The 27,129-nt window shown below is 44.7% G+C and overlaps 1 protein-coding gene across 1 annotated transcript in view; it reads right to left on the reverse strand.

Annotated features, from left to right (window-relative positions):
* LOC135553265 (nectin-1-like) overlaps window positions 1–27,129 on the reverse strand; it is a 197,640-nt gene that overhangs the window by 30,900 nt on the left and 139,611 nt on the right. Inside the window, 1 exon segment of the mRNA XM_064985439.1 lies at window positions 25,392–25,543. Within this exon segment, the coding sequence (XP_064841511.1) occupies window positions 25,392–25,543 (152 nt within the window).

Below are 27,129 nucleotides of genomic sequence, written 5' to 3' on the forward strand. Positions count from 1 at the left end.
TGGCTTTACACCCCTGCTCTATTGTGGATAAAGAGTTAAACGGCCTAACAGAACACAGAGGGTGTTCTAGAATGTGTTATGGCTTTACACCCCTGCTCTATTGTGGATAAAGAGTTAAACGGCCTAACAGAACACAGAGGGTGTTCTAGAATGTGTTATGGCTTTACACCCCTGCTCTATTGTGGATAAAGAGTTAAACGGCCTAACAGAACACAGAGGGTGTTCTAGAATGTGTTATGGCTTTACACCCCTGCTCTATTGTGGATAAAGAGTTAAACGGCCTAACAGAACACAGAGGGTGTTCTAGAATGTGTTATGGCTTTACACCCCTGCTCTATTGTGGATAAAGAGTTAAACGGCCTAACACAACACAGAGGGTGTTCTAGAATGTGTTATGGCTTTACACCCCTGCTCTATTGTGGATAAAGAGTTAAACGGCCTAACAACAGAACACAGAAAGGGTGTTCTAGAATGTGTTATGGCTTTACACCCCTGCTCTATTGTGGATAAAGAGTTAAACGGCCTAACAGAACACAGAGGGTGTTCTAGAATGTGTTATGGCTTTACACCCTGCTCTATTGTGGATAAAGAGTTAAACGGCCTAACACAACACAGAGGGTGTTCTAGAATGTGTTATGGCTTTACACCCCTGCTCTATTGTGGATAAAGAGTTAAACGGCTAACAGAACACAGAGGGTGTTCTAGAATGTGTTATGGCTTTACACCCCTGCTCTATTGTGGATAAAGAGTTAAACGGCCTAACACAACACAGAGGGTGTTCTAGAATGTGTTATGGCTTTACACCCCTGCTCTATTGTGGATAAAGAGTTAAACGGCCTAACAGAACACAGAGGGTGTTCTAGAATGTGTTATGGCTTTACACCCCTGCTCTATTGTGGATAAAGAGTTAAACGGCCTAACAGAACACAGAGGGTGTTCTAGAATGTGTTATGGCTTTACACCCCTGCTCTATTGTGGATAAAGAGTTAAACGGCCTAACAGAACACAGAGGGTGTTCTAGAATGTGTTATGGCTTTACACCCCTGCTCTATTGTGGATAAAGGATAAACAGAGGGTGTTCTAGAATGTGTTATGGCTTTACACCCCTGCTCTATTGTGGATAAAGAGTTAAACGGCCTAACAGAACACAGAGGGTGTTCTAGAATGTGTTATGGCTTTACACCCCTGCTCTATTGTGGATAAAGAGTTAAACGGCCTAACACAACACAGAGGGTGTTCTAGAATGTGTTATGGCTTTACACCCCTGCTCTATTGTGGATAAAGAGTTAAACGGCCTAACAGAACACAGAGGGTGTTCTAGAATGTGTTATGGCTTTACACCCCTGCTCTATTGTGGATAAAGAGTTAAACGGCCTAACACAACACAGAGGGTGTTCTAGAATGTGTTATGGCTTTACACCCCTGCTCTATTGTGGATAAAGAGTTAAACGGCCTAACAGAACACAGAGGGTGTTCTAGAATGTGTTATGGCTTTACACCCCTGCTCTATTGTGGATAAAGAGTTAAACGGCCTAACACAACACAGAGGGTGTTCTAGAATGTGTTATGGCTTTACACCCCTGCTCTGCTCTAACACAGAGGGTTGTGGATAAAGAGTTAAACGGCCTAACACAACACAGAGGGTGTTCTAGAATGTGTTATGGCTTTACACCCCTGCTCTATTGTGGATAAAGAGTTAAACGGCCTAACAGAACACAGAGGGTGTTCTAGAATGTGTTATGGCTTTACACCCCTGCTCTATTGTGGATAAAGAGTTAAACGGCCTAACAGAACACAGAGGGTGTTCTAGAATGTGTTATGGCTTTACACCCCTGCTCTATTGTGGATAAAGAGTTAAACGGCCTAACAGAACACAGAGGGTGTTCTAGAATGTGTTATGGCTTTACACCCCTGCTCTATTGTGGATAAAGAGTTAAACGGCCTAACAGAACACAGAGGGTGTTCTAGAATGTGTTATGGCTTTACACCCCTGCTCTATTGTGGATAAAGAGTTAAACGGGGTGTTCCTAACAGTGGAACACAGAACACAGGGTGTTCTAGAATGTGTTATGGCTTTACACCCCTGCTCTATTGTGGATAAAGAGTTAAACGGCCTAACAGAACACAGAGGGTGTTCTAGAATGTGTTATGGCTTTACACCCCTGCTCTATTGTGGATAAAGAGTTAAACGGCCTAACAGAACACAGAGGGTGTTCTAGAATGTGTTATGGCTTTACACCCCTGCTCTATTGTGGATAAAGAGTTAAACGGCCTAACAGAACACAGAGGGTGTTCTAGAATGTGTTATGGCTTTACACCCCTGCTCTATTGTGGATAAAGAGTTAAACGGCCTAACAGAAACACAGAGGGTGTTCTAACACAGTGGATAAAGAGTTAAACGGCCTAACAGAACACAGAGGGTGTTCTAGAATGTGTTATGGCTTTACACCCCTGCTCTATTGTGGATAAAGAGTTAAACGGCCTAACAGAACACAGAGGGTGTTCTAGAATGTGTTATGGCTTTACACCCCTGCTCTATTGTGGATAAAGAGTTAAACGGCCTAACAGAACACAGAGGGTGTTCTAGAATGTGTTATGGCTTTACACCCCTGCTCTATTGTGGATAAAGAGTTAAACGGCCTAACAGAACACAGAGGGTGTTCTAGAATGTGTTATGGCTTTACACCCCTGCTCTATTGTGGATAAAGAGTTAAACGGCCTAACACAACACAGAGGGTGTTCTAGAATGTGTTATGGCTTTACACCCCTGCTCTATTGTGGATAAAGAGTTAAACGGCCTAACAGAACACAGAGGGTGTTCTAGAATGTGTTATGGCTTTACACCCCTGCTCTATTGTGGATAAAGAGTTAAACGGCCTAACAGAACACAGAGGGTGTTCTAGAATGTGTTATGGCTTTACACCCCTGCTCTATTGTGGATAAAGAGTTAAACGGCCTAACAGAACACAGAGGGTGTTCTAGAATGTGTTATGGCTTTACACCCCTGCTCTATTGTGGATAAAGAGTTAAACGGCCTAACACAACACAGAGGGTGTTCTAGAATGTGTTATGGCTAAACCCCTGCTCTATTGTGGATAAAGAGTTAAACGGCCTAACAGAACACAGAGGGTGTTCTAGAATGTGTTATGGCTTTACACCCCTGCTCTATTGTGGATAAAGAGTTAAACGGCCTAACACAACACAGAGGGTGTTCTAGAATGTGTTATGGCTTTACACCCCTGCTCTATTGTGGATAAAGAGTTAAACGGCCTAACAGAACACAGAGGGTGTTCTAGAATGTGTTATGGCTTTACACCCCTGCTCTATTGTGGATAAAGAGTTAAAACAGAACACAGAGGGTGTTCTAGAATGTGTAACACCCCTGCTCTAATAAAGAGTTAAACAACACAACACAGAGGGTGTTCTAGAATGTGTTATGGCTTTACACCCCTGCTCTATTGTGGATAAAGAGTTAAACGGCCTAACAGAACACAGAGGGTGTTCTAGAATGTGTTATGGCTTTACACCCCTGCTCTATTGTGGATAAAGAGTTAAACGGAACACAGAGGGTAAATGTGTTATGGCTTTACACCCCTGCTCTATTGTGGATAAAGAGTTAAACAACAGAACACAGGGGTGTTCTAGAATGTGTTATGGCTTTACACCCCTGCTCTATTGTGGATAAAGAGTTAAACGGCCTAACAGAACACAGAGGGTGTTCTAGAATGTGTTATGGCTTTACACCCCTGCTCTATTGTGGATAAAGAGTTAAACGGCCTAACACAACACAGAGGGTGTTCTAGAATGTGTTATGGCTTTACACCCCTGCTCTATTGTGGATAAAGAGTTAAACGGCCTAACACAACACAGAGGGTGTTCTAGAATGTGTTATGGCTTTACACCCCTGCTCTATTGTGGATAAAGAGTTAAACGGCCTAACAGAACACAGAGGGTGTTCTAGAATGTGTTATGGCTTTACACCCCTGCTCTATTGTGGATAAAGAGTTAAACGGCCTAACACAACACAGAGGGTGTTCTAGAATGTGTTATGGCTTTACACCCCTGCTCTATTGTGGATAAAGAGTTAAACGGCCTAACACAACACAGAGGGTGTTCTAGAATGTGTTATGGCTTTACACCCCTGCTCTATTGTGGATAAAGAGTTAAACGGCCTAACACAACACAGAGGGTGTTCTAGAATGTGTTATGGCTTTACACCCCTGCTCTATTGTGGATAAAGAGTTAAACGGCCTAACACAACACAGAGGGTGTTCTAGAATGTGTTATGGCTTTACACCCCTGCTCTATTGTGGATAAAGAGTTAAACGGCCTAACACAACACAGAGGGTGTTCTAGAATGTGTTATGGCTTTACACCCCTGCTCTATTGTGGATAAAGAGTTAAACGGCCTAACACAACACAGAGGGTGTTCTAGAATGTGTTATGGCTTTACACCCCTGCTCTATTGTGGATAAAGAGTTAAACGGCCTAACACAACACAGAGGGTGTTCTAGAATGTGTTATGGCTTTACACCCCTGCTCTATTGTGGATAAAGAGTTAAACGGCCTAACACAACACAGAGGGTGTTCTAGAATGTGTTATGGCTTTACACCCCTGCTCTATTGTGGATAAAGAGTTAAACTAACACAACACAGGGTGTTCTAGAATGTGTTATGGCTTTACACCCCTGCTCTATTGTGGATAAAGAGTTAAACGGCCTAACAGAACACAGAGGGTGTTCTAGAATGTGTTATGGCTTTACACCCCTGCTCTATTGTGGATAAAGAGTTAAACGGCCTAACACAACACAGAGGGTGTTCTAGAATGTGTTATGGCTTTACACCCCTGCTCTATTGTGGATAAAGAGTTAAACGGCCTAACACAACACAGAGGGTGTTCTAGAATGTGTTATGGCTTTACACCCCTGCTCTATTGTGGATAAAGAGTTAAACGGCCTAACAGAACACAGAGGGTGTTCTAGAATGTGTTATGGCTTTACACCCCTGCTCTATTGTGGATAAAGAGTTAAACGGCCTAACACAACACAGAGGGTGTTCTAGAATGTGTTATGGCTTTACACCCCTGCTCTATTGTGGATAAAGAGTTAAACGGCCTAACAGGTTCTAGAATGTGTTATGGCTAACATTGTGGAACAACAGAACACAGAGGGTGTTCTAGAATGTGTTATGGCTTTACACCCCTGCTCTATTGTGGATAAAGAGTTAAACGGCCTAACACAACACAGAGGGTGTTCTAGAATGTGTTATGGCTTTACACCCCTGCTCTATTGTGGATAAAGAGTTAAACGGCCTAACAGAACACAGAGGGTGTTCTAGAATGTGTTATGGCTTTACACCCCTGCTCTATTGTGGATAAAGAGTTAAACGGCCTAACAGAACACAGAGGGTGTTCTAGAATGTGTTATGGCTTTACACCCCTGCTCTATTGTGGATAAAGAGTTAAACGGCCTAACACAACACAGAGGGTGTTCTAGAATGTGTTATGGCTTTACACCCCTGCTCTATTGTGGATAAAGAGTTAAACGGCCTAACAGAACACAGAGGGTGTTCTAGAATGTGTTATGGCTTTACACCCCTGCTCTATTGTGGATAAAGAGTTAAACGGCCTAACACAACACAGAGGGTGTTCTAGAATGTGTTATGGCTTTACACCCCTGCTCTATTGGCTGCTCTATTGATAAAGAGTTAAACGGCCTAACACAACACAGAGGGTGTTCTAGAATGTGTTATGGCTTTACACCCCTGCTCTATGTGTGTGGATAAAGAGTTAAACGGCCTAACACAACACAGAGGGTGTTCTAGAATGTGTTATGGCTTTACACCCCTGCTCTATTGTGGATAAAGAGTTAAACGGCCTAACACAACACAGAGGGTGTTCTAGAATGTGTTATGGCTTTACACCCCTGCTCTATTGTGGATAAAGAGTTAAACGGCCTAACACAACACAGAGGGTGTTCTAGAATGTGTTATGGCTTTACACCCCAGAGGGTGCTCTATTGTGGATAAAGAGTTAAACGGCCTAACACAACACAGAGGGTGTTCTAGAATGTGTTATGGCTTTACACCCCTGCTCTATTGTGGATAAAGAGTTAAACGGCCTAACACAACACAGAGGGTGTTCTAGAATGTGTTATGGCTTTACACCCCTGCTCTATTGTGGATAAAGAGTTAAACGGCCTAACACAACACAGAGGGTGTTCTAGAATGTGTTATGGCTTTACACCCCTGCTCTATTGTGGATAAAGAGTTAAACGGCCTAACACAACACAGAGGGTGTTCTAGAATGTGTTATGGCTTTACACCCCTGCTCTATTGTGGATAAAGAGTTAAACGGCCTAACACAACACAGAGGGTGTTCTAGAATGTGTTATGGCTTTACACCCCTGCTCTATTGTGGATAAAGAGTTAAACGGCCTAACACAACACAGAGGGTGTTCTAGAATGTGTTATGGCTTTACACCCCTGCTCTATTGTGGATAAAGAGTTAAACGGCCTAACACAACACAGAGGGTGTTCTAGAATGTGTTATGGCTTTACACCCCTGCTCTATTGTGGATAAAGAGTTAAACGGCCTAACACAACACAGAGGGTGTTCTAGAATGTGTTATGGCTTTACACCCCTGCTCTATTGTGGATAAAGAGTTAAACGGCCTAACACAACACAGAGGGTGTTCTAGAATGTGTTATGGCTTTACACCCCTGCTCTATTGTGGATAAAGAGTTAAACGGCCTAACACAACACAGAGGGTGTTCTAGAATGTGTTATGGCTTTACACCCCTGCTCTATTGTGGATAAAGAGTTAAACGGCCTAACACAACACAGAGGGTGTTCTAGAATGTGTTATGGCTTTACACCCCTGCTCTATTGTGGATAAAGAGTTAAACGGCCTAACACAACACAGAGGGTGTTCTAGAATGTGTTATGGCTTTACACCCCTGCTCTATTGTGGATAAAGAGTTAAACGGCCTAACACAACACAGAGGGTGTTCTAGAATGTGTTATGGCTTTACACCCCTGCTCTATTGTGGATAAAGAGTTAAATGTGTTATGGCGTGGATAAAGAGTTAAACTAACACAACACAGAGGGTGTTCTAGAATGTGTTATGGCTTTACACCCCTGCTCTATTGTGGATAAAGAGTTAAACGGCCTAACACAACACAGAGGGTGTTCTAGAATGTGTTATGGCTTTACACCCCTGCTCTATTGTGGATAAAGAGTTAAACGGCCTAACACAACACAGAGGGTGTTCTAGAATGTGTTATGGCTTTACACCCCTGCTCTATTGTGGATAAAGAGTTAAACGGCCTAACACAACACAGAGGGTGTTCTAGAATGTGTTATGGCTTTACACCCCTGCTCTATTGTGGATAAAGAGTTAAACGGCCTAACACAACACAGAGGGTGTTCTTTCACGGAAGACTAATGGCAGAATCAGGAATTGTCTCGGTCCCTTATTTTTTTCAATCTAATTTAGCATATCTGATTCAGCTAGTTAAAACGTCTTGTTGAGTAGCTAATACATAGAACCAGGTGTGTTAAATTAGGGTTGAAAACCCACAGGACAGTATATCTCCAGGAAGAAGGTTGGGCAGCCCTATTGTAGAGTGACAGAAGACTGCTTCTGCCAGCATTACCAAACATGTACATTGTATTAAATACCAGCCTTGACTCCTATTTATATCATGTAATGTTACCTCTCTTAAACCCCCTCTCTCACACGGCTATTGAATGATTCAATGCAACAAAGCACTTGTCTGGTAGTGTTATTCCATGGTCATGTAGGACAATAGAAGAGGAGAAAATTGCATTTATATCTTTGGTCAAAATTAGTATTTTTAATGGATTTAAAATAGTAGGCTAATTAGCACGGCAGGGGATGATACATGTTCATTAGCAGGGGATGATACATGTTCATTAGCAGGGGATGATACATGTTCATGAACAGGGGATGATATCTGTTCATTAACAGGGGATGATACATATCTGTAATGGTCAAATCTAATTTATTTGCCCTCACATAGTTTTTAGACTGTTATTTGGTAAATATTGCTGCTTGATAGCTACTCTTGTGAGAGTTTGACAAGAACACGTGGTAGCTAGCTAGCGAGCTTGGTAACTGTTTAAAAACATGTGGTAACTGTTTAAAAACAAAGAGGTGAGTGTGTTAGAAAGCTAAACAGCTAGCTATTTGACTGCTGTGACTACCTAGTTACCGTATATACTGTATATGACTGCTGTGACTACTTAGTTACCGTATATGCTGTATTTGACTGCTGTGACTACAAAGTTACCGTATATGCTGTATTTGACTGCGGTAACTTGGTAGCCACAGCAGTCAAATACAGTCTATAAGGTAACTAGGTAGTCTCAGCAGTCAAATACAGTAGCTAGTAGATAGGTAGTCACAGCTGTCAAATACAGTAGATAGTAGATAGGTAGTCACAGCAGTCAAATACAGTAGCTAGTAGCTCAGTAGTCAAAGCAGTCAAATACAGTACCTAGTAGATAGGTAGCTACAGCAGTTAAATACAGTAGCTAGTGTGACTACCTAGTTACCGTATATACTGTATTTGACTGCTGAGACTACCTAGTTACCGTATATACTGTATTTGACTGCTGTGACTACCTAGTTACCGTATATACTGTATTTGACTGCTGTGACTACCTAGTTACCGTATATACTGTATTTGACTGCTGTGACTACCTAGTTACCGTATATACTGTATTTGACTGCTGTGACTAGACAAAAATACTTATTTTGAAAGTTGTATCATTTTATCCTTTGAGGCTTTAAAAGTGTTCTGACACTGTGATTGTGAACATTTAAAGCCACTGGGAGTGTAAGGGCATGTATCAAGGGCAGGTGTCGTTGTAACTTCTGACTGGAAGCACGAGCACCACCACCAATCAGCCTACATCACTGTGCACCACCGTTACTATGACAACTAGCGTAACCATGTCAGAAAATGACTGGTCTGAAAACAAATCTGATTTGTTGACTTGTGACTTGCTGTTTGGACAGTCACCCTTAAATACCAACCCAAATATAAATGCACCATAAAGACCTCACAGCCACCAAAACAGTCCCTCCGGTCCCCCCCTCTCTCTCTATCTTCTCCCCTTCTATCCCTCTATCCATCCATCTCTCCCTCTGTATCCATCTCTATGTCACCGACTGGGTACAAACTCAGGTCTCTTGCTTGCCACAAGACTATGATGTAGCTTGCCTGGTGCAGTGGAACCAATGCTAAAGTTGCAAAACTGCAAATGCTGCCTATATAATGCACTCTCAGGCAGGATTGATAGATTTTGACTAGTATGTTTATTTTTATTTCACCTTAATTTAACCAGGTAGGCTAGTTGAGAACAAGTTCTCATTTGCAACTGCGACCTGGCCAAGATAAAGCAAAGCAGTGTGACACAGACAACACAGAGTTACACATGGAGTAAACAATTAACAATAACACAAACAAGTCAATGACACAGTAGAAAAAAAAAAGTCTATATATAGTGTGTGCAGAAGGCATGAGGAGGTAGGCAATAAATAGGCCGTAGGAGCAAATAATTACAATTTAACAGATTAACACTGGAGTGATAGATGAGCAGATGATGATGTGCAAGTAGAGATACTGTTGTGCAAAAGAGCAGAAAAGTAAATAAGATAAAAACAGTATGGGGATGAGGTAGGTAGATAGGGTGGGCTATTTACAGATGGACTATGTACAGCTGCAGCGATCGGTTAGCTGCTCAGATAGTTGACGTTTAAAGTTGGTGAACGAAATTAAAAGTCTCCAACTTCAGCGATTATTGCAATTCGTTCCAGTCACTGGCAGCAGAGAACTGGAAGGAAAGGCGGCCAAATGTGTGAACCAATACAGGGCTGGGTATCAGCCCTCAGGCCTTTCAGAGCCCCCAGGTTTTAATCTGACCCTGTAATGGGATTATTCTGACATTCTTACACACATGAATGAGAGAGAGAGAGTAACGCTAGGTCACCTCCAGCAGCCACACCAACCACCATCCTACTTCCCTGCACCACCTCGGCATCTAGCCACCACAGTCCAGAGGGGGGTGGAACACATAGGAATGAAGGAGATGGATGGAGTGGGAGAGGAAGAAGGAAGAGAGACAAGGGAAACGCTGGGCAGTCTGATAATCCTCTGCTCTACCCTTCACTACTCTCCTCTGCTGCGGTCCCTCATCCCTCTAGGCCTGCTTTTCTATTGTTACCAATGACCTGCCACTGGCATTAAACAAAGCCTGTGTGTCCATGTATGCTGATGATTCAACCATACACGCATCAGCAACTAAATCTAGGTGACGTTCTATGTCTCTGTGGTGTTCTGGACTTGGGATAGGGGATGAGGAGGGGAGGGGATGAAGAGACAGGGAGTGAGGGGATGAGGAGGCAGTAATGTAATGTTCCCTCTGTCAGAAGTCAGAGGGAGGATAAAGGACCTCAACCTCAACCCTAGGTAAAATACCTTCTATTAAGGCAGTAACTCCCACACTGGTATCAACTCCTTAGATCATTGGAAGGAAAGATAGGTGGAGATCGTTGCATCTGCGTTAGAGGAATCACTCTAGTCTCTGTTCTCACCATGCCAGCTCTCTCTCTCTACCCCCACTATCTCCCTACCCCTCTCTCCACCCCCACTATCTCCCTACCCCTCTCTCCACCCCCACTATCTCCCTATCCCTCTCTCTACCCCCACTATCTTCCTATCCCTCTCTATACCCCCACTATCTCCCTATCTCTCTCTCCACCCCCCACTATCTCCCATCCCTCTCCCCACCCCCACTATCACCCTATCCCTCTCTCCACCCCCACTATCTCCCATCCCTCTCTCCACCCCCACTATCTCCCCATCCCTCTCTCTACCCCCACTATCTCCCTATCCCTCTCTCCACCCCCACTATCGCCATATCTCTCTCTAACTCCCTCCACTTTAAATCCGTATCCCACTCTCCACCCCCACTATCTCCCTATCCCTCTCTCTACCCCCACTATCTCCCTATCCCTCTCTATACCCCCACTATCTCCCTATCTCTCTCTCTACCCCCACTATCTCCCTATCCCTCTCCACCCCCACTATATCCCTATCCCTCTCTCCACACTCACTATCTCCCTATCCCTCTATCCACCCCCACTATCTCCCTATCCCTCTCTCCACCCCCACTATCTCCATATCCCTCTCTCCACCCCCACTATCTCCCTATCCCTCTCTCCACCCCCACTATCTCCCTTTCCCTCTCTCCACCCCCACTATATCCCTTTCCCTCTCTCCACCCCCACTATCTCCATATCAATCTCTAACTCCCTCACTATCGCCATATCTCTCTCTAACTCCTTCCACTTTACATCCTTATCCCTCTCTCCACCCCCACTATATCCCTATCCCTCTCTCCACCCCCACTATCTCCCTACCCCTCTCCACCCCCACTATCTCCCTATCCCTCTCTCTACCCCCACTATCTCCCTATCCCTCTCTATACCCCCACTATCTCCCTATCTCTCTCTCCACCCCCACTATCTCCCTATCCCTCTCTCCACCCCCACTATCTCCCTATCCCTCTCTCCACCCCCACTATCTCCCTATCCCTCTCTTACCCCCACTATCTCCCTATCCCTCTCTCCACCCCCACTATCTCCATATCCCTCTCTAACTCCCTCCACTTTAAATCCTTATCCCTCTCTCCACCCCCACTATATCCATATCCCTCTCTCCACCCTCACTATCTCCCTATCCCTCTATCCACCCCCACTATCTCCCTATCACTCTCTCCACCCCCACTATCTCCATATCCCTCTCTCCACCCCCACTATCTCCCTTTCCCTCTATCCACCCCCACTATCTCCATATCCCTCTCTAACTCCCCCACTATCTCCATATCCCTCTCTAACTCCCTCCACTTTAAATCCGTATCCCACTCTCCACCCCCACTATATCCCTATCCCTCTCTCCACCCCCACTATCTCCCTATCCCTCTCTATACCCCCACTATCTCCCTATCCCTCTCTATACCCCCACTATCTCCCTATCTCTCTCTCCACCCCCACTATCTCCCTATCCCTCTCTCCACCCCCACTATCTCCCTATCCCTCTCTCCACCCCCACTATCTCCCTATCCCTCTCTCTACCCCCACTATCTCCATATCCCTCTCTCCACCCCCACTATCTCCATATCCCTCTCTAACTCCCTCCACTTTAAATCCTTATCCCTCTCTCCACCCCCACTATATCCCTATCCCTCTCTCCACCCTCACTATCTCCCTATCCCTCTATCCACCCCCACTATCTCCCTATCCCTCTCTCCACACCCACTATCTCCATATCCCTCTCTCCACCACCACTATCTCCCTATACCTCTCTCCACCCCCACTATCTCCCTTTCCCTCTCTCCACCCCCACTATCTCCATATCCCTCTCTAACTCCCTCCACTTTAAATCCTTATCCCTCTCTCCACCCCCACTATATCCCTACCCCTCTCTCTACCCCCACTATCTCCCTATCCCTCTCTAACTCCCTCCACTTTAAATCCTTATTCCTCTCTCTCTCCCCCCACTTTATCCCTCTTACCCACATTTCATTTCCCCTTCTCTCTCACTCTCTCCTCACTATCTCCCTAACTGTCCCTGGAACTGTCCCTGGAACTGACCCTGGAACTGTCCTTGGAACTGACCCTGGAACTGTCCCTGGAACTGACCCTGGAACTGACCCTGGTACTGACCCTGGAACTGACCCTGTTTATACACTGTAGCTGACCCTGATACTGACCCTGTTTATACACTGTAGCTGACCCTGGAACTGACCCTGGTACTGACCCTGTTCATATACTGTAGCTGACCCTGGTACTGACCCTGTAGCTGACCCTGTAACTGACCCTGTAACTGACCCTGTTCATATACTGTAGCTGACCCTGGTACTGACCCTGTAGCTGTCCCTGGAACTGACCCTGGAACTGTCCCTGGAACTGACCCTGGAACTGTCCCTGTAGCTGACCCTGGACCTGACCCTGTAACTGACCCTGGTACTGACCCTGTTCATATACTGTAGCTGACCCTGGCACTGACCCTGTAGCTGACCCTGGAACTGACCCTGGTACTGACCCTGGAACTGACCCTGTTCATATACTGTAGCTGACCCTTGTACTGACCCTGTAGCTGACCCTGGAACTGACCCTGTAACTGACCCTGGTACTGACCCTGTTCATATACTGGAACTGACCCTGGTACTGACCCTGGAACTTTTTGGTCCTTTTCTGAGGACCAATACCAAATCTTTTCAGTCTCCTGAGGCGGAATAGGCATTGTCGTGCCCTTTTCACGACTGTTTTGGTGTGTTTCAACCATGATAGTTTGTTGGTGATGTGGACATCAAGGAACTTAATTAAAGCTCTCAACCTGCACCACAACAGCCCCGTCAATGAGAATGCCGGCCGTCCTTTTCCTGTAATCCACAATCATATCCTTTGTCTTGATCACATTGAGGGAGAGGTTGTTGTCCTGGCACCACACCTCCAGGTCTCTAAGTACATACCCGAGGGGAATGCAAACTGTATTTGCAAACTATTACTGACTAAAAATGGAAGCCCAGCCGCAAGCTGCCCAGTGACACAAGCCTACCAGACTAGCCAAATTACTCCTATGCGCTCTATGAGGCAAACAACACTGAAGCATTCATGAGCGTTCGCCGTGGCCGATGTGAGTAAGACCTTTAAACAGGTCAACATTCACAAGGCCGCAGGGGCAGACGGATTACCAGGATGTGTACTCCAAGCATGCGCTGACCAACTGGCAAGTGTCTTCACTGACATTTTCACCCTGTCCCTTGCTGTGTCTGTAATACCTACAAGTTTCAAGAACACCAAGGTAACCTGCTGAAATGACTACCCACCCATAGCTCTCACGGACACCCTAGACCCACTCCAATTCACATACCGCCCCAACAGATCCACAAATGACGCAATGTCAATCGCACTCCACACTGCCCTTTCCCACCTGGACAAAAGGAACACCTATGTTAGAAAGCTGTTCATCGAATTTAGCTCAGCGTTCAACACCATAAAGCTCATCTATAAGCTAAGGATCCTGGGACTAAACATCTCCCTCTGCAACTGGATCCTGGACTTCCTGATAGGCCTCCCCCAGATGGTAAGGGTAGGTAACAACACATCTGCCACGCTGATCCTCAACACTGGGGCACCTCATATCTCCTTTAACAACATATAGCACAGTCCCTATCTCCTTTACAAACATATAACACAGCCCATATCTCATTGAACATATAACACAGCCCATATCTCATTGAACATATAACACAGCCCATATCTCATTTAACATATAACACAGCCCATATCTCATTGAACATATAACACAACCCATATCTCATTTAACATATAACACAGCCCATATCTCATTTAACATATAACACAGCCTTTATCTCATTTAACATATAACACAGCCCATATCTCATTTAACATACAACACAGCCCATATCTCCTTTACAAACATATAACACAGCATGTATCTCATTTAACAACATATAACACAGTCCGTATCTCATTTAACAACATATAACACAGACCGTATCTCCTTTAACATATAACACAGCCCGTATCTCATTTAACAACATATAGCACAGCCCGTATCTCCTTTAACAACATATAGCACAGCCCGTATCTCCTTTAACAACATATAGCACAGCCCGTATCTCCTTTAACAACATATAGCACAGCCCCTACCTACTTTAAACCCCTTCCCAGCAGTCAGATGACCAAATCACCCTTCAGTGATAGTAGTGCACTATCAAGGGAATAGGAAACGTGTGCCAGTTGGGATGCATCCTTGGAGTCCAGCCCACATCATACAGGGGTTAAAGGGTTGCTCAAAGATGCTCAGATATCAACACACTCTATTGTGGGGAAATAATGATCTAACCCTGATGAGAGGGGTAAACTAATTAACTCCCCATTTAAACGGTCATTTGGTTTCTCTTTGGCAAGACATTTTCCCAACACAGCTGAGACACATCACTGAGTATGGCGAGAGGGATGGAAGGAGAGAGAGAAAGAGAGAGCGAGATAAAGGGAGAGATAGTAGGCATGAGAGAGAGAGAGAGAGAGAGAGAGAGAGAGAGAATGAATAGCAGAGAACCACACTGGGTTGGTGTCTCAGAGGGTGAATAGCAGAGAGCCACACTGGGTTGGTGTCTCAGAGGGTGAATAGCAGAGAGCCACACTGGGTTGGTGTCTCAGAGGGCGAATAGCAGAGAATCACACTGGGTTGGTGTCTCAGAGGGTGAATAGCAGAGAACCACATATTTTCCAAACCCATCATTCATGGTGAACGTTAACGACCGGATGAAGCTTTCAGATCAGCAGAGCCGCTTGGGTCGACGGTTTGTTCCCGCAAAACAACACAGTCATGAGAGAAACCTTTAATGAACTTGGTTAGAGAGATATCACCCTATTCAGTGTGAATAATCTTTAAAGGTCAACAACACTTCTCTCGGTCAGTCTCTCCATACTGTATATAACACAACCACAGGGCCATCCATTATATTCTAATGCATCAGAGAGATTAATCAGTCAATATCAAGGTTTTCATTCTATGCATCAAAATGATGTCATTTTATATATACTTAAAATGATGTTTGTCTGCTGATCCTCATCGGAAGTCGACAGTAAATCTCAACAATGAATCATTTATTAAAAAAATTGCTGTTCGTGTAAAATGGGTCATTTATTTAATTGACTCTATTCTTTGAATGACCTTTAGTCTCTGTTCTTAATGAGCTTAAAGCGTTCCGTTGGTATTTCTTCACTACACCTCTCGACTTGCCTCCCTCCCTAAGGCTGGATGGCAGGCTAATAAAAAGGTAAGAGAATAACGCTATAAGTTAGCGTCCATTAGATGACACATTGTCATCGGCCACATCCTTCTCTATCTTTCTCTCACCCTCTCTACGCCCCTCTCTCTCTCTTTCTCTCCCTCTCTATCTATCTCTTTCTGTGTCTCTCCCTCTCTATCTCTCTCTCCCTCTCTATCTTTCTGTCACTTTCTCTCCCTCTCTGTACATCCCTCCCTCTCTTTCTGTGTCTATTTCTCTCTCTCCCTCTTTCTCTGACACTCCCCTTTCTCTCTCTCCCTCTCTGCCTGTCTCTCTCTCCCCCCTATTTCTCCCACATCTCTCTCTTCTCTCTCTCTTATCTCTTTCGCCCCCTCTCTCTCCCTCTCTTCCTCTCCCTCCCTTTATCTCTCTCTCCCTCTCTATCTGTGTCTCTCCCTCTCTGTCTGTGTCTCTCTCCCTCTCTGTCTGTGTCTCTCCCTCCCTCTCTGTCTGTCTCTCCCTCCCTCTCTGTCTGTGTCTCTCCCTCCCTCTCTGTCTGTGTCTCTCCCTCCCTCTCTGTCTGTGTCTCTCCCTCCCTCTCTGTCTGTGTCTCTCCCTCCCTCTCTGTCTGTCTCTCCCTCCCTCTCTGTCTGTGTCTCTCCCTCCCTCTCTGTCTGTGTCTCTCCCTCCCTCTCTGTCTGTGTCTCTCCCTCCCTCTCTATCTGTCTCTCCCTCCCTCTCTGTCTGTGTCTCTCCCTCCCTCTCTGTCTGTGTCTCTCCCTCCCTCTCTGTCTGTCTCTCCCTCCCTCTCTGTCTGTCTCTCCCTCCCTCTCTGTCTGTCTCTCCCTCCCTCTCTGTCTGTGTCTCTCCCTCCCTCTCTGTCTGTGTCTCTCCCTCCCTCTCTGTCTGTGTCTCTCCCTCCCTCTCTGTCTGTCTCTCCCTCCCTCTCTGTCTGTCTCTCCCTCCCTCTCTGTCTGTCTCTCCCTCCCTCTCTGTCTGTGTCTCTCCCTCCCTCTCTGTCTGTGTCTCTCCCTCCCTCTCTGTCTGTGTCTCTCCCCCCCTCTCTGTCTGTGTCCCTCCCTCCCTCTCTGTCTGTCCTTCCCTCCCTCTCTGTATCTCTCTCCCTCTCTGTCTCTCTCTCCCTCTCTGTCTGTGTCTCTCCCTCTGTCTGTGTCTCTCCCTCTCTGTCTGTGTCTCTCCCTCTCTGTCTGTGTCTCTCTCTCTCTGTCTGTGTCTCTCCCTCTTTCTCTCCTCTCTCTGATATCTCTTTCGCCCCCTCTCCCTCTCTTCCTCTCCCTCCCTTTATCTCTCTCTCCCTCTCTATCTGTGTCTCTCCCTCTCTGTCTGTGTCTCTCCCTCTCTGTCTGTGTCTCTCCCTCTCTGTCTGTGTCTCTCCCTCTCTGTCTGTGTCTCTCCCTCTGTCTGTGTCTCTCCCTCTGTCTGTGTCTCTCCCTCTTTCTCTCTTTGCCTCTCTTTCTCTCCCTCTCTATATCTTTCTTTGTATCTATTTCTATCCCTCTCTCCCTCTCTTACTGTTTCTGTCTTTCTCTCTCACCTTCTATTTCTGTCTCCTTCTTCTCCCATCTCTAGCTTCCTTCTTTACATCTCACATTTGATCATACTTTATGTCTGGCAGGACACTGGCAGGACACTGGCAGGTTACATCGCCATGTCAATCTGATAATCTAAAATACAATGTAACAAACCCCTTCTACAACATGTCCCCTTGACAAACCCCTTCTACAACATGTCCCCTTGCAGGTAACCATGGTTGACAGAGGAAGAATAATGATTCCAGGCACCACCCTCCTTTTGAAGCTTCCAGTCTGTTATTCGAACTCAATCAGCATGACAGAGTGATCTCCAGCCTTGTCCTTCGTTAACACTCACACCTGTGTTAACGAGAGAATCACTGACATGATGTCAGCTGGTCCTTTTGTGGCAGGGCTGAAATGCAGTGGAAATGTTTTTTGGGGGGGATTGAAAACTGAAAACTGATCACTTTCTGAGTCACAATGCAAGCCGATATCTACCACACGTTTTATTTGTAAACATGACTTAAAAAACGTAAGTTTATGCAACATTAACCAATTGAAAACAGTTATGTAGAAACAGGGTTTGTGGTAGACTATAGGACCAATGCATTATCACCGGGGTTGGTGCAATAGTCTACAAGTCCAATGCATTAACACGGGGGTTTGTGCAGTAGACTACAGGTCCAATGCATTATCATATTGGTTATGCTTAAATTGCACTGACAATGTTGTTCTTCTCAGAAAAATTTGGAAATCATTTTAAAAAATGTGGGTAACAGACCACTGTGGGGAGGGAGCATCTGATGGTCAGTCTATGGGGAGGGAGCATCTGATGGTCAGTCTGTATGATGGTCAGTCTGTGGGGAGGGAACATCTGATGCTCAGTCTGTAGGGAGGGAGCATCTGATGTTCAGTCTGTATGATGGTCAGTCTGTGGGGAGGGAGCATCTGATGGTCAGTCTGTATGATGGTCAGTCTGTGGGGAGGGAGCACCTGATAGTCAGTCTGTAGGAAGGGAGCATCTGATGGTCAGTCTGTATGATGGTCAGTCTGTAGGAAGGGAACATCTGATGGTCAGTCTGTATGATGGTCAGTCTGTGGGGAGGGAGCATCTGATGGTCAGTCTGTGGGGAGGGAGCATCTGATGGTCAGTCTGTATGATGGTCAGTCTGTGGGGAGGGAGCATCTGATGGTCAGTCTGTATGATGGTCAGTCTGTGGGGAGGGAGCATCTGATGGTCAGTCTGTAGGGAGGGAGCATCTGATGGTCAGTCTGTGGGGAGGGAGCATCTGATGGTCAGTCTGTGGGGAGGGAGCATCTGATGGTCAGTCTGTGGGGAGGGAGCATCTGATGGTCAGTCTGTGGGGAGGGAGCATCTGATGGTCAGTCTGTGGGGAGGGAGCATCTGATGGTCAGTCTGTGGGGAGGGAGCATCTGATGGTCAGTCTGTATGATGGTCAGTCTGTGGGGAGGGAGCATCTGATAGTAGGTCTGTAGAAAGGGAACATCTGATGGTCAGTCTGTATGATGGTCAGTCTGTAGGGAGGGAGCATCTTATGGTCAGTCTGTGGGGAGGGAGCATCTTATGGTCAGTCTGTGGGGAGGGAGCATCTGATGGTCAGTCTGTATGATGGTCAGTCTGTGGGGAGGGAGCATCTGATGGTCAGTCTGTGGGGAGGGAGCATCTGATGGTCAGTCTGTAGGGAGGGAGCATCTGATGTTCAGTCTGTATGATGGTCAGTCTGTGGGGAGGGAGCATCTGATGGTCAGTCTGTGGGGAGGGAGCATCTGATGGTCAGTCTGTGGGGAGGGAGCATCTGATGGTCAGTCTGTGGGGAGGGAGCATCTGATGGTCAGTCTGCAGGGAGGGAGCATCTGATGTTCAGTCTGTATGATGGTCAGTCTGTGGGGAGGGAGCATCTGATGGTCAGTCTGTGGGGAGGGAAAATCTGATGGTCAGTCTGCAGGGAGGGAGCATCTGATGGTCAGTCGGTATGATGGTCAGTCTGTGGGGAGGGAGCATCTGATGGTCAGTCTGTGGGGAGGGAGCATCTGATGGTCAGTCTGTAGAAAGGGAACATCTGATGGTCAGTCTGTGGGGAGGGAGCATCTGATGGTCAGTCTGTGGGGAGGGATCATCTGATGGTCAGTCGGTATGATGGTCAGTCTGTGGGGAGGGAGCATCTGATGGTCAGTCTGTATGATGGTCAGTCTGTGGGGAGGGAGCATCTGATGGTCAGTCTGCGGGGAGGGAGCATCTGATGGTCAGTCTGTATGATGATCAGTCTGTTGGAAGGGAAAATCTGATGGTAAGTCTGTGGGGAGGGAGCATCTGATGGTCAGTCTGTGGGGAGGGAGCATCTGATGGTCAGTCTGTAGGGAGGGAGCATCTGATGTTCAGTCTGTATGATGGTCAGTCTGTGGGGAGGGAGCATCTGATGGTCAGTCTGTATGATGGTCAGTCTGTGGGGAGGGAGCATCTGATGGTCAGTCTGTGGGGAGGGATCATCTGATGGTCAGTCGGTATGATGGTCAGTCTGTGGGGAGGGAGCATCTGATGGTCAGTCTGTATGATGGTCAGTCTGTGGGGAGGGAGCATCTGATGGTCAGTCTGCGGGGAGGGAGCATCTGATGGTCAGTCTGTGGGGAGGGAGCATCTGATGGTCAGTCTGTATGATGATCAGTCTGTTGGAAGGGAAAATCTGATGGTAAGTCTGTGGGGAGGGAGCATCTGATGGTCAGTCTGTGGGGAGGGAGCATCTGATGGTCAGTCTGTAGGGAGGGAGCATCTGATGTTCAGTCTGTATGATGGTCAGTCTGTGGGGAGGGAGCATCTGATGGTCAGTCTGTAGGGAGGGAGCATCTGATGGTCAGTCTGTAGGGAGGGAGCAGCAGCGAGGCTGCATCTCACCCAACTCACCCTCCCTCCCTACCCTGAGAAAAGGGGAGACAGTCTTCTAGCTAAGTCATAATGCATTATTTCTGCCTCATGCACCAATTCATGTTGTTACTCTAATGACCAGAGAAAGTGAAACATTCCTTGAAAAAAAGACACAAGCCGCTAAAAATAACTACCCAAGCTTTGAACAAGTACTGTAAAAGGTTAGTACTGTAAAGGTTAGTACTGTAAAGGTTGGTACTGTAAAGTTTAGTACTATAAAGGTTGGTACTGTAAAGGTTAGAGGTGTTAGGTTTGAACAAGTACTGTAAAGGTTAGTACTGTAAAGGTTAGTACTGTAAAGGTTGGTACTGTAAAGGTTAGTACTGTAAAGGTTAGTACTGTAAAGGTTAGTACTGTAAAGGTTAGTACTGTAAAGGTTAGTACTGTAAAGATTGGTACTGTAAAGGTTGGTACTGTAAAGGTTGGTACTGTAAAGGTTAGTACTGTAAAGGTTAGTACTGTAAAGGTTAGTACTGTGAAGGTTAGTACTGTGAAGGTTGTACTGTAAAGGTTAGAGGTGTTAGGTTTGAACAAGTACTGTAAAGGTTAGTACTGTAAAGATTGGTACTGTAAAGGTTAGTACTGTAAAGGTTAGTACTGTACGGCTTAGTACTGTAAAGGTTTGATCAGCTGGGATTGAACAAGTACTGTAAAAGGTTAGTACTGTAAAGGTTAGTACTGTAAAGGTTAGTACTGTAAAGGTTAGTACTGTAAAGGTTAGTACTGTAAAGATTGGTACTGTAAATGTTGGTACTGTAAAGGTTAGTACTGTAAAGGTTGGTACTGTAAAGGTTAGTACTGTAAAGATTGGTACTGTAAAGGTTGGTACTGTAAAGGTTGGTACTGTAAAGGTTAGTACTGTAAAGGTTAGTACTGTGAAGGTTAGTACTGTGAAGGTTGTACTGTAAAGGTTAGAGGTGTTAGGTTTGAACAAGTACTGTAAAGGTTGGTACTGTAAAGATTGGTACTGTAAAGGTTAGTACTGTAAAGGTTAGTACTGTACGGCTTAGTACTGTAAAGGTTTGATCAGCTGGGATTGAACAAGTACTGTAAAAGGTTAGTACTGTAAAGGTTAGTACTGTAAAGGTTAGTACTGTAAAGATTGGTACTGTAAAGGTTGGTACTGTCAAGGTTGGTACTGTAAAGGTTATAGCTGTAAAGGTTGGTACTGTAAAGGTTGGTACTGTAAAGGTTAGTACTGTAAAGGTTGGTACTGTAAAGGTTAGTACTGTAAAGGTTAGTACTGCAAAGGTTAGTACTGTAAAGGTTGGTACTGTAAAGGTTATAGCTGTAAAGGTTGGTACTGTAAAGGTTAGTACTGTAAAGGTTAGTACTGTAAAGGTTGGTACTGTAAAGTTTAGTACTATAAAGGTTAGTACTGTAAAGGTTAGTACTGTAAAGGTTAGTACTGTAAAGGTTAGTACCGTAAAGGTTAGTACTGTAAAGTTTGGTACTGTAAAGGTTGGTACTGTAAAGGTTGGTACTGTAAAGGTTAGTACTGTAAAGTTTAGTACTGTAAAGGTTAGTACTGTAAAGTTTGGTACTGTAAAGGTTAGTACTGTAAAGGTTAGTACTGTAAAGGTTAGTACTGTAAAGGTTAGTGCTGTAAAGTTTGGTACTGTAAAGGTTAGTACTGTAAAGGTTAGTACTGTAAAGGTTATAGCTGTAAAGGTTGGCACTGTAAAGGTTAGCACCGTAAAGGTTGGTACTGTAAAGGTTAGCACTGTAAAGGTTAGTACTGTAAAGGTTAGTACTGTAAATGTTAGTACTGTACGGCTTAGTACTGTAAAGGTTTGATCAGCTGGGATTGAACAAGTACTGTAAAAGGTTAGTACTGTAAAGGTTAGTACTGTAAAGGTTAGTACTGTAAAGATTGGTACTGTAAAGGTTGGTACTGTAAAGGTTAGTACTGTAAAGGTTATAGCTGTAAAGGTTGGTACTGTAAAGGTTGGTACTGTAAAGGTTAGCACTGTAAAGGTTAGTACTGTAAAGGTTGGTACTGTAAAGGTTAGTACTGTAAAGGTTAGTACTGTAAAGGTTAGTACTGTAAAGGTTAGTACTGTAAAGGTTAGTACTGTAAAGTTTGGTACTGTCAAGGTTAGTACTGCAAAGGTTAGTACTGTAAAGGTTGGTACTGTAAAGGTTAGTACTGTAAAGGTTAGTACTGTAAAGGTTAGTACTGTAAAGGTTAGTACTGTAAAGGTTAGTACTGTAAAGGTTGGTACTGTAAAGTTTAGTACTATAAAGGTTAGTACTGTAAAGGTTAGTACTGTAAAGGTTAGTACTGTAAAGGTTAGTACCGTAAAGGTTAGTACTGTAAAGTTTGGTACTGTAAAGGTTGGTACTGTAAAGGTTGGTACTGTAAAGGTTAGTACTGTAAAGTTTAGTACTGTAAAGGTTAGTACTGTAAAGTTTGGTACTGTAAAGGTTAGTACTGTAAAGGTTAGTACTGTAAAGGTTAGTACTGTAAAGGTTAGTGCTGTAAAGTTTGGTACTGTAAAGGTTAGTACTGTAAAGGTTAGTACTGTAAAGGTTATAGCTGTAAAGGTTGGCACTGTAAAGGTTAGCACCGTAAAGGTTGGTACTGTAAAGGTTAGCACTGTAAAGGTTAGTACTGTAAAGGTTAGTACTGTAAATGTTAGTACTGTACGGCTTAGTACTGTAAAGGTTTGATCAGCTGGGATTGAACAAGTACTGTAAAAGGTTAGTACTGTAAAGGTTAGTACTGTAAAGGTTAGTACTGTAAAGATTGGTACTGTAAAGGTTGGTACTGTAAAGGTTAGTACTGTAAAGGTTATAGCTGTAAAGGTTGGTACTGTAAAGGTTGGTACTGTAAAGGTTAGCACTGTAAAGGTTAGTACTGTAAAGGTTGGTACTGTAAAGGTTAGTACTGTAAAGGTTAGTACTGTAAAGGTTAGTACTGTAAAGGTTAGTACTGTAAAGGTTAGTACTGTAAAGTTTGGTACTGTCAAGGTTAGTACTGCAAAGGTTAGTACTGTAAAGGTTGGTACTGTAAAGGTTAGTACTGTAAAGGTTAGTACTGTAAAGGTTAGTACTGTAAAGGTTAGTACTGTAAAGGTTAGTACTGTAAAGGTTGGTACTGTAAAGTTTAGTACTGTAAAGGTTAGTACTGTAAAGGTTAGTACCGTAAAGGTTAGTACTGTAAAGGTTAGTACTGTAAAGGTTGGTACTGTAAAGGTTGGTACTGTAAAGTTTAGTACTGTAAAGGTTGGTACTGTAAAGGTTGGTACTGTAAAGGTTGGTACTGTAAAGTTTAGTACTGTAAAGGTTGGTACTGTAAAGGTTGGTACTGTAAAGTTTAGTACTGTAAAGGTTGGTACTGTAAAGGTTGGTACTGTAAAGGTTGGTACTGTAAAGGTTGGTACTGTAAAGGTTGGTACTGTAAAGTTTAGTACTGTAAAGGTTATAGCTGTAAAGGTTAGTACTGTAAAGGTTAGTACTGTAAAGGTTAGTACTGTAAAGGTTAGTACTGTAAAGGTTAGTACTGTAAAGTTTAGTACTGTAAAGGTTGGTACTGTAAAGGTTGGTACTGTAAAGGTTGGTACTGTAAAGGTTATAGCTGTAAAAGTTAGAGGTGTAACGATCACACCAGGCAGAGAGCAGTATTGAAATACACAACATGAGACAACATACAAAGCAATGCAAGTTATTTTGGGTGAGGATGACAGGGATTGCAGTGTGTATGTGTGTGTGAAATACAACTAACTGTGTAAAATAATACTGGACATATATGGTTGTGCAATAGCATTATGTGCAACACTCAGGGACCATGGGCATTAAGGGGATGTGTAACATTCAGTAGAGGAGGGACAGCTATGTCATGTGGAAGAGAGGGGTCAGAGTCATTAAACTGTCATTCTTGTTTATTTTGTTTATGAATGCGTGATGTTGTGTCTGGCCTATGCCATGTCATGAAGGAGAAAATGCATCTCATAACACTTGAACATGGAAAGGTCTGTTATATCATTAAGCCTACAGTAGCAGCCAGTGTGTGGTGTTCGATGTAGGCCGACATTGCATGATACTTTTGAGGGCAGAAATCATGCAGGGCTTGACAATAACCTTCAGACAAGGAGTTAACTGAAAATGTTGTGTTGTTTGATGTAAGAAACCACTTCACAAAATAAAATGCATTATTATTCCCATTCCATTATTAAAGAGAATCAGACAAATATTGCTACCCTCTGCCTATTGGCTACTTAGCTTGTTCAAGCCTGTCTCAAAATACAACACTGCCCCTTTAAGACAGAAAAAAATGCTCTTTACCTGACTTTCTTTTCAAAGATGTTGAGATGTTCACGTTGTGTGCTTTTGTAGAAGGCAATCACTCCCCTATTGCTGGCTACAAAGTATCTATATATAACCGGGCTAATATCTCACTAACTGGCAAAGGATATGAACAAATATGCACACATAGCTACATGCAGCTCTTGCTTTGATCTTAAAACAAGTGCATCTACTCACGACCACTCATGCTCTAAACACAGTCCAGTTCAAATTAAATGGCACAGATCCATATATGGCAATGGTCTCACTATGTGAGATAACCAAGTAGGTTAGTGGCAATACAGAGCAGAGAGAAACCAGAAGCCCAGAGCAGAGATTAACCAGAAGCCCAGAGCAGAGAGAAACCAGAAGCCCAGAGCAGAGAGAAACCAGAAGCCCAGGGCAGAGAGAAACCAGAAGCCCAGGGCAGAGATAAACCAGAAGCTCAGAGCAGAGATAAACCAGAAGCCCAGAGCAGAGAGAAAGCAGAAGCCCAGGGCAGAGAGAAACCAGAAGCCCACAGCAGAGATAAACCAGAAGCCCAGGGCAGAGAGAAACCAGAAGCCCAGAGCAGAGAGAAAGCAGAAGCCCAGGGCAGAGATAAACCAGAAGCCCTGAGCAGAGAGCCCAGAATCCCAGAGTAGAGAGAGACCAGAATCCCAGAATAAAGACAAACCCGAAGCCCAGAGCAGAGACAAACCAGAAGACCAGAGCAGAGAGAACAGAATCCCAGAGCAGAGAAGAAGAAGCTTGTACCAGTGGGTCACCTACCAGTAACATTAACCTGGACCAGACCAGTACGAGTCCCAATCCCATTGGTGGCAGCACACACGTACGTCCCAGCTAGCTCATAGGTCACCGCGCCCTTGAAGATCAGAGAGTTGTTAAGAATCTCCACGGTGCTGGGAAGAGATCCATTCACCCTGTAGAAGAGAGGAGCAAGATAGGGTGTTAAAGATCCCACTGGTCACAACTCTTATCACACCCTACTGGTCACAACACTTATCACACCCTAGTCGTCACAACTCTTATCACACCCTAGTGGTCACAACTCTTATCACACCCTAGTGGTCACAACTCTTATCGCACCCTACTGGTCACAACTCTTATCGCACCCTACGGGTGACAACACTTATCGCACCCTAGTGGTCACAACTCTTATCACACCCTAGTGGTCACATCTCTTATCACACCCTACCGGTCACAACTCTTATCACACCCTAGTGGTCACAACTCTTATCACACCCTAGTGGTCACAACTCTTATCACACCCTAGTGGTCACAACTCTTATCACACCCTACTGGTCACAACTCCTATCACACCCTAGTGGTCACATCTCTTATCACACCCTACTGGTCACAACTCTTATCACACCCTAGTGGTCACATCTCTTATCACACCCTAGTGTTCACATCTCTTATCACACCCTACTGGTCACAACTCTTATCCCACCCTAGTGGTCACAACTCTTATCACACCCTAGTGGTCACAACTCTTATCACACCCTAGTGGTCACAACTCTTATCACACCCTAGTGGTCACATCTCTTATCACACCCTAGTGGTCACAACTCTTATCACACCCTAGTGGTCACAACTCTTATCACACCCTAGTGGTCACAACTCTTATCACACCCTACTGGTCACAACTCTTATCACACCCTACTGGTCACAACTCTTATCACACCCTAGTGGTCACAACTCTTATCACACCCTAGTGGTCACAACTCTTATCACACCCTAGTGTTCACATCTCTTATCACACCCTACTGGTCACAACTCTTATCACACCCTAGTGGTTACAACTCTTATCACACCCTAGTGGTCACAACTCTTATCACACCCTAGTGGTCACAACTCTTATCACACCCTACTGGTCACAACTCTTATCACACCCTAGTGGTCACATCTCTTATCACACCCTACTGGTCACAACTCTTATCACACCCTAGTGGTCACATCTCTTATCACACCCTACTGGTCACAACTCTTATCACACCCTAGTGGTCACAACTCTTATCACACCCTACTGGTCACAACTCTTATCACACCCTAGTGGTCACAACTCTTATCACACCCTAGTGTTCACATCTCTTATCAAAACTCTTTAACACCCTAGTGGTCACAACTATTATCACACCCTAGTGGTCACATCTCTTATCACACCCTAGTGGTCACAACTCTTATCACACCCTTGTGTTCACATCTCTTATCAAAACTCTTTAACACCCTAGTGGTCACAACTATTATCACACCCTAGTGGTCACATCTCTTATCACACCCTAGTGGTCACAACCCTTATCACATCCTAGTGGTCACATCTCTTATCAAAACTCTTTAACACCCTAGTGGTCACAACTATTATCACACCCTAGTGGTCACATCTCTTATCACACCCTAGTGGTCACAACCCTTATCACATCCTAGTGGTCACAACTCTTATCACACCCTAGTGGTCACAACTCTTATCACACCCTAGTGGTCACAACTCTTATCACACCCTAGTGTT

The sequence above is a fragment of the Oncorhynchus masou genome, chromosome 13 (assembly GCF_036934945.1).
Source record: "Oncorhynchus masou masou isolate Uvic2021 chromosome 13, UVic_Omas_1.1, whole genome shotgun sequence".
Lineage (NCBI taxonomy): Eukaryota > Metazoa > Chordata > Actinopteri > Salmoniformes > Salmonidae > Oncorhynchus > Oncorhynchus masou.